At 38.6% G+C, this 18,249-nt stretch overlaps 1 protein-coding gene across 1 annotated transcript in view; it reads left to right on the top strand.

The window, feature by feature from the left end:
• The first annotated feature begins 1,195 nt into the window (after positions 1-1,195).
• Positions 1,196-18,249, top strand: part of LOC141107166 (olfactomedin-4-like) — a 44,111-nt gene continuing 27,057 nt past the window's right edge. Inside the window, exons 1-2 of the mRNA XM_073597911.1 lie at positions 1,196-1,273; positions 13,053-13,217. Coding sequence (XP_073454012.1) covers positions 1,217-1,273; positions 13,053-13,217 — 222 coding nt within the window. The 5' untranslated portion in view covers positions 1,196-1,216. The remainder of the gene's footprint in view (positions 1,274-13,052; positions 13,218-18,249) is intronic.

An 18,249-nucleotide genomic window follows, 5' to 3' on the forward strand; every position in this document is an offset into this window, starting at 1 on the left:
ATCTTCACACCAAACCACATATTAATTTTTTTTTTTTTAATTTATCCAAGTCAGTTTTTCACTTTGATGTCTCAGACAAAATATATTTTCAGAAGGAAAGGCCAGCAAGGGTGGACATACCATCTGTGAATACTTTACAGCTAAACAAAGCACTTTGGGAGTTAGGCCCCTTTCACATGGTCAGTCACTGTCAGTTTTTTTGGCAGACCTGTTCAGATCATCTATTACCCTCTATGGAGGGGCAGAAGTAAATGGACATTTATCCGTTCACACCCAACGACAGCCGATCCTGTCTGCTATTAACAGACATATGGGGTTCTGTTCCACATCGATTTGGGTATCAGATCGGATGACAGTCAGAACTGCCCATAGAGGAAAGCGGGCTGTGTCCATGTCTACTCTGCATGGACACGGACCTGTCATCCGCCTGCTCAGTGAGAACAGCGGACAGATTCCCGACAGATTCCCCGCTGAGCAGGTGGATCCACTGGCGGAGTCTGTCAGTGTGAAAGAGCCCTTAGCAATCTACAGTATTTATATTTAATTTGGGTCTGGAAGATACTGAAACTCCTTTTGCAGCCACTTAGACTTGGACAGACTAGTTTGAAATAGTTAGATGGAGTCACTCGCACAGCATTTGTCATCTGATCGCCCTTGAGAAATACAGATTTCTTCTCACATTTCCTTATGAATCCATAGGGTGTTTGTCTATTCTATTATTTAGCTATCTGCTATTTATACACATTGAATACGTTTTTGTATTTGGGCAACAGTTGATTAAGGGACCAAAAAAATAGATCTTGCACAGGGACCCTTTGGTGATCTGTCCCCTTGTTTAAAAGATTATCTTGATGAAATATCATTTAGCATTCAGCACACTTAAGGTGTGTTAGGTGCATGTTTACGGATAGTGCAAGAATAGTCTGTTAGAGGTACATTTGCAAATATAACAAAGACATTTATGTTCCTTTATCTCTGAAGGTTTAACAGTATTTTACAAAGTTATCAGAAAGTCATATCTAGATAACAATAATCATGCAATTTATCTATTTACTCATCACATTCTATACATTTTTATAACCTTGTTGTCATTTACAGATTTTCACATCCTACTTTTTTAATGAATAACATTGGGAAATAAGGGGCGGATGTGTTCCTCTAGGTATATATAATGGGACAGCAGAAACTCATCAGTACAGAAGACCAGAGAGGCACCATGTCCACCTTCTTCATTCTTCTGCTCACCATCTGGCAGACTCAAGCAGTCACATTGGTAAGTCTTATCAGAGATTAAAGATTATTAACCACTGCTATTTTTTTAGGGAAAGGTTTGTTCTTTTATCTTTTGGAAATAAAAACCACAGTTCATATGCAGATAAAATAATTTGCAGACAATGGGGGTCATTTACTATAGCGCTATGGCGCTAATTCGCGCAAATTGCCGCAAATTAGCGCTAATTCGCTGCAATTTAGCGCGAATTAGCGCTAATAGCGCTAATTCGCGCTAAAACGGTATTCACTATAGCGCTGGTGAGAAAATACTCCCAAAATCGAATTTACTATAGCTCCCTGAAACTAAATAGAGCCCAAACCCTTACTCTGCTAAAACCTAGAGAATTGCACATGGAAATAATGTTTAGAGCATGATATAATTGCCTAAATGGTACTGAAATATGTGGTATATTATTTAAAGATTATCTGCTTTTAAACTGTGTGAAAAAGTGATTTCTACACTGAAATATCTTTAAAAGTCTGAAAAGTGAAAAATTCCCCGTTTTGGACAACTAGGTGCCAACACAACTGAGCATGCTCAGACCTGAAAATAACTCTCATTTTAACTCAAGTGTCTTTTTTACCTGGAGCTATAGTAAATACCAAAATGAGAGCTAATTAGAGAACACTTTTTGGGAGTTAAAATCTGCTCTAATTTAGTCCAAATGAAGTTTCAGTCATTGATTCTAATGGATCAATTCTAACTTTCACAAAAAAAACCTTTTAATGTTGAGATGAAATGTATCTTCTGTGAAATAAATTTTCCTTTGCAACATTGTTGCTTCTACTTAAAATATTTTGATTTTAAGAATGCTACAATGTGGAATGTTTTGATGTTTTGGTAAAATATATTTTTCTCTGTCACTTTCACTTTTTACTCTCCATCTCACAACCATCTTTACCCCAAACTCACACAGGAGTCTTTACAATCCACACACAATACCATTGCTGATGAAAATTTAAAATGAATCACAATTTTTTGTGCTTTTTATTATTTCCAAATATTCATAATTTGAGCCCCAAAAATGTGATATGTGTACCAACATCAGAAAACAAAATGTAATTCCACAAATTTGAGGGCAATTTTCTACTCTTACCCACAAAAAAACACCAAATATCACAGAATAAATCAAGAAGAATAACTCTTGAGTAATGTAATTTGCATCACCTGTATGTCCATAGAAATGCAGTATTTATGTGTAGTTATGTGTAGGAGGGTTTCACACGTGGCAGCTCCGTGGCTTAGAGGTTAGAACTTCTGCTTAGTATCTCTGAGGGTCTGGGTTCCAATCCCAACCATGTTACTTCATGCAGAGAAGTTGTTTCATCTCTTAGGTCCTATAACTATGTCTAAATGTAGTAGTTATGTGTAGGAGGGTTCCACCACCATTGTAAGTCTTTTCCAGATACACTATATAGCCAAAAGTATTGGGACGCCTGCCTTTACACACACATGAACTTTAATGGCAGCCCAGTCTTAGTCCTTAGGGTTAAAATTTGATTTGGCCCACCCTTTGCAGCTAGAACAGCTTCTGGGAAGGCTGTCCACAAAGTTTAGTGTGCCTATGGGAATGTTTGATCATTCTTCCAGAAGTGCATTTGTGAGGCCAGGCACTGATGTTGGACGAGAAGGCCTGGCTCGCAGTCTCTACTCTAATTCAGCCAAAGGGTGTTCTATCGGGTTGAGGCCAGGACTCTGTGCAGGCCAGTCAAGTTTCTCCACCCCAAACTTGCTCATCCATGTCTTTATGGACCTTGCTTTGTGTACTGGTGTGCAGTCATGTTGGAACAGGAAGGGGCCATCCCCAAACTGTTCCCACAAAGTTGGAAGCATGAAATTGTCCAAAATGTCTTGGTATGCTGACGCCTTAAGAGTTCCCTTATCTGAAACTAAGAGGCCAAGCCTAACCCCTGAAAAACAACTCGCACCATAATCCCCCTCCACCAAATCATTTGGACCAGTGCACAAAGCAAGGTCCATAAAGACATGGATGAGTGATTTTGGGGTGGAGGAACTTGACTGGCCTGCACAGAGTCCTGACCTCAACACAACAGAACACCTTGGGGATGAATTAGAGAGGAGACTGTAGATCAGGCCTTCTCGTCCAACATCAGTGCCTGACCTCACAAATGCATTTGGAAGAATGGTCAAACATTCCCATAGACACACTCCTAAACCTTGTGGACAAGAAGAGTTGAAGCTGTTATAGCTGCAAAGGGTAGGCCAAATGAGTTTTGAACCCAATACTAATATTGGGATGCCATTACAGTTCATGTGTGTTTAAAGGCAGGCATCCCAATACTTACGCCACTATACTGTATATTGCTTGTGACACTGAGCATGGCTATGGACTTAGGGTGGTTCACACCACAGAGATTCAGAGAACCTGCGTGGGACTGCCTGATGGCTAAGTGGGTAGCAGTTTTGTCTAGCAACACCTGGGATGTTGGTTCAATTCCCCAACATGCTAATGCTTGTGTTGAAGTTTATATGTTCTCCCTGTGTGGGTTTCTCACCACAATCCAAAGACATGCTGGCATCTTATTTGTCTCCTGTCGAAATAGCTTCTAATGTAAGAAAGTTAATTTTGGACTTTATATTGGAAGCTCATTGCAGCCAGGGACTGATGTTAATGTTTATTAGCACTAATCATGCCCAGAGACTTGGACATTTCAAATTGTAGGGTTTACACTGCACAGGTACATATGCTTAGAAAACTGTTGCTTTGTTTATGTGGATGCAAATGGACTTTGATCTTTGGCCTGTAGTTGGAGATTTGATGCACATAGCCAAGGCTAACACAGTTGTGAATACTATTATGTGTTCCTGCCCATCAGGTGCAATCACTTTAGACATACATGAAGAGACAGATTGAAAGGTACTGGTGGGCGTGTACTTCTATTGGGTGTGTCAGTGTGCTAACAATACAACCTTTCTTATATAAAGGCCTGCAGTAGGGGGGTTTCGTTTGGCCTGAGAAGGTCAGGTTTTTTGTTGTGAGGGAGAAGGAATGATATTGGGAGATTTGATGAAATTCTTGTGCATTTTTTCAATCAAAAGTGGGTTTATGTGGCCATGCTGTCAATGTTGTGTGTGTATTGTTCCTGTCTGATCATGCAAACATCATTTGGAAGCATCTGCTGACCTACTCTTTTTGATCTCGTTTATTCGTGTACACCGAAATGCAGCTTCCAGCAGAACATGGTCATCAATGTATGTATGTGTGGATTGTGGGCTGGTGGTGGGTGTTTTGAATAAGTCTTTTGCAATATTATGTTGGAATGCTTTGTAAGAATGACTGTTAAGTATGTTTCTATAATATTGCAGATAGTAATGTGATGTGTTGCCCATTATACACTGAAATTAAAGCTGTGTCCACTCTAAGGTTTTGTCTAATTTTAGATTGTAAGCTCCTATGAGCAGGGCTCTTAAAATTTCGTTGCTAAATGTAGTACCATATATCCTGTCCAAATTTTTTTGAAGCTAGTAAATGTAAATTTATTTTTTTTCTGCTGGTAAAATAAAAGTACATTATCGAGCCTTTGTTGTGGTGTGTGGGTTTTTTTTTTTTTTCTCCTATTTTTCTTTCTCTTTAGTTTTTGTGGGTGGTGGTTTTGGGAAAGTGCAATATGTATTTGTGCACCAAAAAACTAATCTCTTTGCCCTGGTTCACATGCTACTTTGAAATTGCGCTACTTCACTTGAAGTAGCACGATTTCAAAGTAGCAAGGTCAGCGTGATTTCAGGTGGCTTCATACACACATGTCTATTGAAGGCGCACCTGAAATCAGCAAAAGTAGTGCAGGAACTACTTTAGCAAATTGGTGCGGTGCCACAAAAAAAATGTTGCATCGATTGGAACAGTGCCATTGCCAATAGTAATGCGATTTGATCTCTCGAATCGCATGACCAATCGCTCCAATGTAAACCTAGGCTTCTGCACAACTGCAAGTTGTTATAAAGATTCCACCTTTATCATTAACAGCTGTGGAGAATTGCAGGTAATGAATTCGGCTGGTGGATAGGCAGTGTTTGAATGTGTCAGCTCTGGTTCACATTGGTGTGATTTGACATGTCAAATCTGTGGCAATTGCACTGTTCTAATTGGTGCGATTTGTATTGATATTGGTGCAGAAACCTGCACTGATGTCTCTGATGTTGCCCCCACAGTCAGGACTGACATGCAGGAATGAAATTGTGGAAGTTCAGCTGAACGATTTCCTCCTGCTGTCAGTGTGAACCAGGGCCCAAACTGGGACTTTTGCCTTTGTAATTCACCTGCAGGGACACCATTTCTTATCAAACTCCCTTAAGTTTACCTTCAAATATATGTAGAAATACAGATTTGCATATCTGAAAAAAAAAATGCTAATCATGGTTGAGATCAAATATTCGCAGCTGCAATCAAAAGCGTGGTTTCACCTTCTGACCCGGAAAGTATTCATTGTATGCACCCGGAAGTTCCTGTGCTGGTCAGGATCTCCATCTAGGTGGACATGGCGAGGTCTCTTTAGCAGAGAGGAGGTGCTGCTCATTGGCCGGGTAAGTGTAGGATATGTACTTGTACTTAATCAATGCGGAGGTGGATGTCATATTTAGATTTGGTGTGGGTGGGGTTCATTGATTTGTTTGGCATCACCACACATTTGCTTCCGTCCCATGTGCACACATCACTTCCTGCATTTGTTCTGCTGATGTAAATCAGTAAGGACTATGCAAGTATAAATGAGAGCTCCTTTTATTAAAATATATATGACTTGTTTCACAGCTGGGCGAATTTTCCAGCAAATTTGGACCTCTAAGTTGCATGACAAGTTGTACCCCATGATTCTCAATGACAACCATTCATATCTGTGCTACTTTAAGTCGCACCAACTTCAAAGTAGTCCCTGTACTACTTTGGTGTGACTTGAGGTATATCGGGTACAATATTACACAGGCATTCCCAGAAGTTGGGGCCAAGTTGCAGCGGCAAAGTGGCAGCAAAATAGTGTGGCTTTCAGGTCGCAGCAGTGTGAATGAGATTCAAGGATAACACCTTTGAATTTGGCCCTGCACTACCTTGGTTTGACTTTAATGCAATTTGAGGTCCATACACCACAAGATTACACAGACATTGCTTCAAGTCATGACAAAGCTGTGCAATTTTAAGGTCGCACAAGTGCAAATGGGGCCTTATTCAAAGGTGTTATCAATTAATCTCATTAGGTTACTTTCACACTTGGGTGACTTTTCATGGAGCTTTGGACCTCAAAGTCACATGAAAAGTTGTCCCCCTTGATTTCCATGCATATTTATTAGAGCTGCACGATTAATCGTCATCGTGATTTTTTTCCCCTTTACGATCTTGAAAAAAGAGTTTCACGATTCTTGCTATGCAAAGAATTCTCTCTGCTCTTCTGAAGCCACAGCCGAAAAACCAGGAAGTCTGCCAAGAATTAGAACATTCTTTATCAGTGAACTTAACTAGAAACCTTGTAACAATTTGTCAATTAAATAGAATTCTGTGTAAGTGAGGAAAGTTTAACTACTTAAACACTAAACATATTTCTGACATTTGTTGGTTTCAGGTTAAAATCATTTTTTTTTTTTTTGCTAGAAAATTACTTAAACCCCCCCAACATTATATATATTTTTTTAGTAGAGACCCTAGAGAATAAAATGGTGGTTGTTACAATATTTTATGTCACACTGTATTTGCGCCTTTCAAATGCAATTTTTTTGGAAAAAAGTACTTTAATGAATTAAAAAAAAAAAAAAAAGAAAAGTTAGCCCAATTTTTTGTGGGATAATGTGAAAGATTTTACGTCGCGAGAATCGTGATCTTTTTATTCTAAGCAAAAAAATTGTGATTCTCATTTTGGCTAGAACCGTGCAGGTCTAATATCTATGCAACTTCACCCATGTTCATTGTAGGCCAAATCGGCACCTATTGATGGCAATGGAACTGTCCGAATTGGTGCGACGCCACAACGATTCCCAAAAGTAGTTCCTGCACTACTTTGGGCGACTTGAGGGGGCGATTTCTTACCTCCCAACTTTTTGAGATGGGTATAAGGGACACCTATTAGCAAAAGTAGCTAGGCATAGGACACCTTCTTAAAGGAGAACAGTTGGGACCTATGTGATTTCACTAGACATCTGTGCAGGAAAGTGTGCGTCACACTTGTGCGACTTTGGACATCAGAGTCGTATGACAAGTCATACCCCATGATTTTCAATGTGTACCATTCATATCTTTGCGACTTCAAGTAATGCTGACTTCAACGTAGTCCCTGTACTACTTTGGTCTGACTTTGATGCGAGTTGAGGTCCATAGACCTCAAGTTTACACAGGCATTCCCTGGAATTGCGGCAAAATTGCTGATGCAAAATCATGGGAAAGTTGTGTGTCTTTCCCTGCGACTCCTGCGTCCATAGACCTCAAGATTACACAGGCATTGCTTAAAATCGCATTAAAATCTCGCAACTTTCAGGTCGCACAAGTGTGAAAGGTGCCTAAGTCACTGTGCTGAGTACTATTTTATACCTAGAATATAAAGTAGTCCCACCATCAAACACTAGTAAACATATGTTCTCAATATAATTGTGCTCAAATGGCTGAAAATCACACAGATGGTATCACCTACTGAAAGCTTGCATTGTACTCAGCAGCATATGCTGAAAAGAGGCAAATGCCTATCAGCCAATGTCACATTGGCACGAGCATGGTTGTTACTATAATATTAATGCCTGAAATGCAAAACATTATTGTATTGAATCAAACATTAGTAAATGTATTTTCTCTGTACGTAAGTGCTCAGCTCTGTAGCATAGCGGTATACCCTGCTGCCCCCAAAAGTTCAAGCCATGAATTCAAATCCCACTGACAGCATCACCTCCTGGAAGTGTGCATATTGTACTCAGAAGCATAATTAGCCAAAGCACATCAGCTTGCTTTATTCCATATTTTAACTCTTCAAATGCATGCAATGGTATGTACTTATTCAATAATATGGTATGGAATTCCAAATTTCAAGGAAAAAAACGTTGTAGGGTCCCCCCAGTACATACCAGGCCCTTCGGTATGGACTTTAAGGGGAACCCCACACCAAAATGTAAAATAAATTTGATGTGGGGCCCCCAAAATCCATACCAGACCCTTATCCGAGCATGCAGCTTGGAGGTTAGGATAGGGGGGGACGAGTGAGCACCCTCCCCTTCTGAACCTTACCAGGTCACATGCCCCAAAGCACCTTTTCCCCATGTTGATGGGGACAAGGGCCTCTTCCCGACAACACTGGTCGGTGGTTGTCGGTCTGCAGGCAGGGGGTTTATCAGAATCTGGAAGCCCCCTTTAACAAGGGGCTCCCAGATCCTGCCCCCTATGTGAATAGGTATGGGGTACATTATACCCCTACCCATTCACCAAAAAAAGCAGTGAAATGTAAAAAAAATTAGTAGCCGGTTTTTGACAAGTCCTTTATTGTAGAATAGCTCCGAGCTGTCTTCTTCCCTGAGCCATCTTCTCCAGACGCTGTCTCTCCCTCCTCCATCTTCTCCCCGAGCTGTATTCTCCCAGAGCCGTCTCTCCTGCTGCCGCCATCTGCTGTGTTCTTCCGCACCGCTGGTTACCCGCTAATAAAAAAAAAGCTGCTCTTCTTCCATGGTGGTCTTCCTCCGCTGTGTTGTCACCCACTGTGTGGCGTCTCTTACATAGCCATGGAGCGGACTCTCCGGGTGACATTATCGGATGGCCACAGAAGACCGCCACAAGAAGAGCGGCTTTTTTTTTTATTTGTGGGTAACCGGCTGCGCTGAAGAACACATCAGCGGGAGAAAATGGTGGCAGCAGGAGAGACAGCTCGGGGAGAAGAAACATCAAACACTAGTGAATGTATTTTCTATGTATGATTGAGCTACACCCAATAGGCTAGCGGTCAGCACTTCTACCTTGAAGAACTCATGGGTTCAAATCCCACGGAGAAATACTAAAAGATTGAATTGGTGAAAAAAAAGCAAATGACTATTAGCCAATTAGCCAAAGCAGCATATGCTGAAAATAGGTGAATGCCAATTAGCCAATGCACTTTAAATTTGGCTGATTCTATTATATTAACTCTTCAAATGCATGCAATGATATGTAAGTATTCAATACTATTATGGTGTAAAATTCCAAACACCACACACTAACTAATGGGCAGATTACATTTTTTTGTTTGTTCATTTTAATTCGCTTGTGCACTGAAAAAATAAACACAGCTGGGGGATGGTAGGTTGGCTGGTATTTGAACTTGTACCATGAGTGCTGTGGAGACATCTGAGCAGACTACTAAGCCATTGTGCTAAGTACAAGACCTGCATAGTGTAGTATGATTAAAGAATGAATATAAATAATTACCGCTTTATAGTCACCTAAATTAAAAAATAAAAAACAACATACAACAAATAGGTAACCTAAATGTTAAATACATGTAACTTTACAGAATAGCAGACATTACTATGTAATAATCATTCATAACTGCATTAGTTAGCAAAAGAAGGAAAAAACTAGGAATAATAATTGCAACATACATCAATAGATGCACACGAGGTAGAGCACATCTCACATAAAAAATGTTTCTTTCACATACATGGATCATGATTACAGTGCAGTACTATATAACAACTTGGTAGGAATTGGCATTTGCATATACGCGGAAGCGCTAATTAGCGCCAGCTTAGAATTTACTAACATGTGTTTCTCACTAATAGCGCTAGTTTTTCATTCGCACATTCGCCTGTTGAAAATTTTATTTGGCTAAAATGGGAGCTATTATTTGCCATAGTGCCCAGTACTTCCTGGCGCTATAGTAAATGACCCCCATAGACTTTAACGGTGTTCGTGTGCTCGAACAAACTTTTTTCCTGTTCACATGTTCTGGTGCGAACCGAACAGGGGGGGGGGGGTCTGCTCATCCCTATCTAGCAGTAAAAAGGGTCGCTGGTTCGTATTCCCAACCACACCACAAGACTACCTGCCTGGAGTTTGCATGTTCTCCCTGTGCCTGCGTGGGTTTCCTCCGGATACTCCGGTTTCCTCCCACACTCCAAAGACATGCTGGTAGGTTAATTGGCTTCTGTCTAAATTGGCCCTAGTATATGAATGTGAGTTAGGGACCTTAGATTGTAAGCTCCTTCAGGGTAGGGGCCCATATTAGTGTATAATGTATATGTAAAGCACTGCGTAAATTGATGGCACTATAGAAGTACCTTAAATAAAAATAAATAAGTCTTCACTGATATTATGGTGTGAATCTCCAAAACACCATACACTAGCTAACAAGCAGTTTACATTTGATAAACTTGATTGTATGGTATATAAATCATCAAACACTAGTAAAAGTATTTTGTATATATAATTGCACTCATGCCCAATAGGCTAGCAGTTAGCACCTCTACCTTCAAAATTCAGGTATTGAAAGACTCATGGGTTCAAATCCCACAGAAGAATCCTAAAAGATTACTATTGGTGGAGAAAAGGAGAATTACTGTTAGCCAATTAGCCAAAGCAGCATACAGTGAATGCCAAGTAGCCAATACACTTTAATGTGGTTGATATTATTGTATTAACTCTTCAAATGCTTGCAATGGTATGTAAGTATTCACTAATATTATGGCATGAATCTCCAAACACCACACACTAGCTAACAAGCAGTTTACATTTGATAAACTATATTGTATAGTATATAACACATCAAACACTAGTAAAAGTATTTTGTATGTCTAATTGTGCTCAGCCCAATAGGCTAGCAGTTAGCACCTCTACCTTCAAACATTCAGGTATTGAAAGACTCATGGGTTCAAATCCCACAGAAAAATCCTAAAAGATTGCATTGGTAGGAAAAGGAGAATGCCGATTAGCCAAAGCAACACAGATATACGTGTATATATATTTACTGAAAATAGGTGATTGCCAAGTAGCCAATGCAGTTTAATGTGAAAGTTTTTATTGTATTAACTCTTTAAATGCATGCAATGGTATGTAAGTATTCAATTATATTATGATGTGACATTCCAAACACCACACACTAGCTAAAGGGCAGTTTACATTTATTTGTTTATTTTAATTCACTTGTGTACTGAAAAAATAAACACAGCTGGTGGATGGTAGGTTGGCTGTTGTTTGAACTCATACCATGTGTGGTGTGAAGATATCCAAGCAGACCACTAAGCCATTGTGCTAAGTACAAGACCTGTATAATAGTGTAGTATTATTAAAGAATTAACATAAATAATTACTGCTTTATAGTCAACTAAATTAATAAATAATAAATCAAAAACATGAAAAAAACAACATACAACAAATAGGTAACCTAAATGATTAATACATGTAACTACAGAATAGCAGACATTACTATGTAATAATCATTCAGAACTGCATTTCTTAGCAAAAGAAGGAAAAAAAACTAGGAATACTAATTGCAATATAAATTAATAGATGCACGGAAACTAGAGCACATCTCTGATAAAAAAAATGTTTCTTTCACATACATGGATCATGGCTACAATACAGTGCTATATAACAACTTGATAAGAACTGGCATTTGTATATACGCGGAAGCGCTAATTAGCAGCAATTTAGAATTTACAAACGTTTATTCTCCGCTTATATCGCTGATTTTTCATGCGCAAATTCGCCGGTTTTGTTTCCATTTGGCTAAAATGGGCTCTATTATTTGCCATAGTGCCCAGTACTTCCTGGAGTTATAGTAAATGACCCCCAATGTCATTTAGTTTCATCTGTTGTTACTTTGTCAGTAAATATATTTAAAGCAGAATTATAGCCTTGCACTAAAAATGCTGCAATACTTAAAGCTGAACTCCAGGCAAACAGCTAAATGCAAAAATGGATTGACTTGGGTAAAATCAGTTTGCCTATACATGGACTGAATCTCAGCCGGTCCCTGCTGAACTGGCCGAGATTCGACCAACTATGGCTGGCTTGAGTCTAAACTCCCTTGCTACCAGATACATTCACTAATTATTGCAATAAAAAATATTTTATATTGACAGCATTAGAATGTCTTTCAAGATTAATTAAATAGGCCTTTGGTTTTGGCTATACTATCCAGCTGGTAACATACATTCTGTATCAGAACGTATGCAGCGTTTTCAGGTATTTTTCTCTTTAATGTCTTGTGTCATAATACGTTAAGGTTTTACCTGATTTTCACTTGGTAAGCCTTAGTACAAAGTCTATCTGTCTGTATATCTATTTCTGAGAATTTAGGTGGGTTTAAAATGCAGCACATTAACTTTTTAAGTTGAAACTCAGGGAAAATAAAGAAAACATCCTTGCAACGGGGCTCCTTCCATACGCTACAAGGGTTACGTTTTCTTAAAATATATGCCTGGGATACCAGTAAAAACTACTTTTACTTACCTTATCTATTGGTCCCTTGGCAGCTGTGATTTTTACAGGTATCCTAGGCAAAAATGAGCATTTAATCCTTGCAGTGAGAGGGGATAAGTATATTTTTCTTACTTCTCTAGAGTTCACCTTTAGCTTTAGTTGGAACAGGCTTTACTAAAACACATGGATTCTCTCATGTTTATTTTTTTGCGTTCACTGAAAATTTCAGTAAATACATGACAAAACATCAAGCATGAACTAAAAGGTAGTACCAGTGTATGCAACTTATTGTTGCAGAATATTTAGAGATACTTGTAATGATATTATTATATTTTATTACTTTATGTGTTTATCTGTTAGAACAATGTATAGGTTAGTAATGTGTAATGTTTTGTCTTGTATAAGACGCAGAGTTTGATCTCTGAATCTGGATCTGGATTCCTGGATGAAAATGGAGTCTGTTACTGCACCATCAACCTCCCAGATACCACCTTCCCGGCTGACCGCTTTGAGAAGCTAGAGATATCAAACCGCAACCTGACAATCACTGTGGAGAAGGAAATCACCAAGGTATAAATACTATATTACTTATATATAAGGAGGGAATATAGATTAACATATCTCCCAACTTTCTGAGATGCAAAAGAGGGACACATTTTTATTATAGGGTATGTAGGCAAAGGACGTACCGTTGCAATGCACCATGCCATGAAGACTTGATATGCCAAATATAATTGGTTAAAGCACAAGTGAATTTCCTATATATAAGTAGGGGTTATAACAAACATACCTCTCAACTTTTAGCATAGGGTATGTAGATAAAGGACAAACCCTTGCGATGCAAGATGTTATGTAGGTCATAAAGATTTGATATGTATAATGATTCAAAAGAGAATGTAGCACTAAAAAAGTCCATTCAAAGATAAAGTCCGCAATTCCCAGGGAGCACCTAAGGTGTGCAACGGAGATAAACCTGCAGGTGAAATAATAGTCCTTCACCAACACCACAACAAACCAGGCCTCTTACCCTTGGGTTTGGACACTCTCACTGTCAGAAAGTAATGTGAATTCCCTTTTTTTTTAGAAGAGATGTAAAGTCCTTGACAGTGAGAGCATCCGATCCGGGGTCTAGAGGTGTCTGCCCATTGTGTAGGGGACAACAGGAGTTGAATCATTTTTATGCAGTCTATGGTGAACAGGATCAAGGCTGAGTGTTTGAGTGCTACTAGACCACCTATAATTTAGTGGTCCACTCCCAAGGGTAAGAGGCCCGGTTTGCTGTGGTGTTGGTGGAGGACTATCATTTCATCTGCAGGTTTATCTCTGTTGCACACCTTAGGTGCTCTCTGGGATTTGAGGACTTTAACTTTGAATGGACATTTTTATCACTGCATTCTCTTTTAAATATTTTTGATTGTTACTGTTAATACAGGCTAGCTGCTGTCCTTTGTTACAAAAGCCCAAGCACAGTTAAGTTTTGTTTATATTATGCAAAAATGATTTGTTAAACACCCAAGTGATTTTCTTTACCACTACTTTTTCATTAAACAAACAAATAAACTTTGCACCTCAAAGATAACCCTTGTTCCATGAAAACTATTATAAATTCAGATCAACTGCCGTCACCTTAAAAAAATGCAAAAAGTGCCCTTATATCAAACTAGTATTTAAATACCAATTTGAGGAGGCACTGTGATCATTCAAAAACAAGTAAAATTGACCAACATTTATTAATATTGATAATATAAATCACCCAATGTCATCAAACTTGATAAAGCGATCCAATATAAAAAAAAGTCCCTAAATAATGTCCACGTTATTCACTTATTTAATCTCCACTTACACCAAGTGACATTTCAACTCTTCAGGTGTCTACTGTGCACATCCACACCCTTCTGGTAAGGCACTCACCAACTCAACATGCCTCTCATAACGATGTAATAAAACCACAAGATCTTATAAAACGCACCCCAAAATGGGACACTGCGCCACGGATAAAGCGATAATTCAAAGATGGAGAATTGGAATAAGCAGCCACTTACAAATGATAAAGTATACAAACAGGCTACCAAATTTATATGAGAACAGGTAAACAGTAGCGCTTAAAGGTAAATAATTACCAGCTAAAAATGTTGGAATAACAGACCAATAAGTGATAATGTGCATATTAAAAGTCCATTAATCACACTTGATAGGGTCAGACTATCTGTCGACAGTTGATAACTTCATCCAACACCACACCATGTGACCAAAACATGTCTCCACCCCCCAGTTTGGATGTAAACTCACCAGAAAGATTTGCCTCACACACCCGTGTTTTCGATCAATCAAGCAGTTAACCACCATAAGGTTCAGATGAGTTCCGTCAGTGCACGTTCCCCAGCTGGCAATATAGGAGAAATAAGACTCCAAATAGTGTGATATCATCAAATTAAATAAAACATTTAATAAAAAACATAGCCCGATGGTAATATACTCACAAACTGGCAAGGTAAAATCGCGTGCATATGATGGAGATGCCAAAGATACACTGACAAATGGGGATGGTGCTGCGCTAATCCTATAATAAATTATACTATCTAGGTGTACTGGGTATCAACTCTTGTCTTTACTGAGGTATAGGATGGTGATCTAAACCACCATGGGGAATATAGCACTATGTGGACGTGCAGGCAGTATGTGCATAATAGAAAAAAATATTAATAAATAAAGGGTGGAGCCCACCAAAAAAACTATACATATGTATCTCTCAGCTTAAATAAAAATAAAACCATGGTGAAATCTACAATAAAATTAAAAAAATTGAAAAATAATAAAATATTCTTTTTCAATAAGATAGTGATTGCCGCTGAGACATTAAATGGCAGTACAAAGTGTTGTGAATTAATATCTGGAAATTATTATAGTTCAGTGAACCATGATTCATATAAATAAATGGATGGCTAAAAACTAAATAACATAAAAGCAAAAATTGACAAATGATACAATGTTACATTGAATGTCCAAAGTGATCTTCATAGTTGTGCATCATGCAATATAGTGTCCAGCAGGGGGTGCTCAAACTTAAAATAATACAATCCAATAAAGGTGACTCAGTGCAACAAAAAACAGCTTCAATGCTTCCTTAGTGATGCCAGACAATTAAGTCGTGTGGATAGCAGCTGAGTTTAAAAATCATTTGTTCAGAAGAGTGGTGAATGTGAAGTGTGCAGCAGGATCTCCTCCATGCAACAATCCTCTAGTGGTAGATAATGGCCCAGGAAATTATTATAGTTCAATGAACCATGATTCATATAAATAAATAGATGGCTAAAAACTCAATAAAATAAAAGCATAAATTGCCAAATGATACAATGTTACATTGAATGTCCAGAGTGATCTTCATAGTTGTGCATGATGCAATATAGTGTCCAGCACCAACAGGGGGTGCTCAAACTTGAAATAATACAATCCAATAAAGGTGACTTAGTGCAACAAAAAACAGCTTCAATGCTTCCTTAGTGATAACAGACAATTAAGTCGTGTAGATAGCAGCTGAGTTTAAAAATCATTTGTTCAGAAGAGTGGTGAATGTGAAGTGTGCAGCAGGATCTCCTCTATGCAACAATCTTCTAGTGGTAGATAATGGCCCCTTACCTCACTATACTGAGGATACAGCATAGAGCTCCTGTGCAGGGGGGTCCTAGGTAATGGACTGTCATTTATCAGACCTCAGATCCATGGGGAGCATCATAGTAAATGGAGAGATGAAGATATCATATAGTGTAGTATTTCAAGCATGTATCACACTTTATTCAACATTAGCAGCATACAGGGTACTCGCACAGTAAAAAACGAAAGGTACAGTGTTTTCAGACGAGCGGCGAGCTCATACACTGCTGACAGTGGGCGGTGCCTGTCCCTACATGTGGCGTCACGTGGCTTCATCAGGGGATGAAGATCCAAAGATACACTGTCACCGTGGACATGAGGTATAGGTCATTCCTCCCCTGATCTGATCATTCAAAACACTCGGATTGTCACTTCCGGTGGTGCGTGAATGTCACTTCCGGTTGCCGTACAGCCACGTCCCGACACATTTCGTTGTTTTGAACCGAACCAGAACCGTTCGGTACTTTTGTTTCTGTCCCCCTGGCCAAATTAACCTTCAATGTAAAAGTTTGCACACTTGAAGCAAATTACTGACACATACACGAGTTCAGTAGATTGATACTTCTGCTTTTATTACTTCCTGGACCCCGGCTAATATACAGTGAGCCGGATATTTTGTTATCAAATCAAATATCAAATAAGACAAGCGTATGCAGACCACAAGATATACATATTCATTATTGTGACAAAGTATAAGCTTTTAGCTGGGTTATATCTATATAAGGGAATAGCAGACTATCATAGTTAAATAGGGTGTCTTGTTTCCAGTTCTTGAAAACAGACGCAATCTTCTTTTAACTTGTTCTTAACTCTTGCAATTCTGTTCCACAAAATGGAGGGGGGGGTAAGCTGGCATACATCTAATTGAATATGGTTAAGGCTGATAACTGAAAGAGAGAGATAAGCACTTATATCTATATGGTTATATTTGAAATAGGCATTTCACCATAACACTCATAATCACATCCATTACATCGTCATACCCGACTTCGTCCTGGGATTGGCTGTAAATACACCCACTTATGCAAATGACAGGAAATTGCTTATCCGTCCTCACAGTGTCCCCATGGCAATGATATCTCTAGCATCCACCGCAAACATAACACATTACAATCCATATAACTTAAAAGCGTCATCACAATCAGTTCACAATTAAATACTTTTCAAATAATCAACATACAATCAATATAGATGGACCGTATATAATATGTATCAGTTAAAACGATAATGTAAAGAATCTTGAGCAAACACTTATATAACGTCCAGAATTAAAATCATGTAATGATGTTAATTGGACACTTACTAAAAATTTCCAAATATGAAATCCATCAACATTGATTAACCCATAAATTACCTATTTAATTAAAAAATATTTATAAAACAATTTAGATCAAGTTCTATATTCATCCCATTAGGTGCTAGACACTTCATTAAAAATATTTAGTCTCCTGCTGGGAGAGGTCCCTCATCTGTTTAGAACCCCTCCAAGAGGGAAACACAGTCGATTCCACAAAATTGTAGCAATGTGGGGTCTCTGTTATGTTTCTCCCTAATATGTAAAGATATGCTATATTTTTTTAAACCGTTCTTTATATTAGTCCGATGTTCCGCTATACGTATCTTCAACAATCTTTTTGTCCTCCCTATATAGAATAGGCCACATGGACACCATAACAGATATACAACAGATATACAACATATGGCGTATTACATGTAACAAATTCATCTATTTGGATTTATTACATGTAATACTCCATATGTTGTATATCTGTTAAGGTGTCCATGTGGCCTATTCTATATAGGGAGGAAAAACGATTGTTGAAGATACGTATAGCGGAACATCGGACTAATATAAAGAACAGTTTTAAAAAACATAGCGTATCTTTACATTTTAAGGAGAAACAAAACAGAGACCCCACATTGCTACAATTTTGTGGAATCGACTGTGTGT

The sequence above is a fragment of the Aquarana catesbeiana genome, linkage group LG09, assembly GCF_042186555.1.
Source record: "Aquarana catesbeiana isolate 2022-GZ linkage group LG09, ASM4218655v1, whole genome shotgun sequence".
Lineage (NCBI taxonomy): Eukaryota > Metazoa > Chordata > Amphibia > Anura > Ranidae > Aquarana > Aquarana catesbeiana.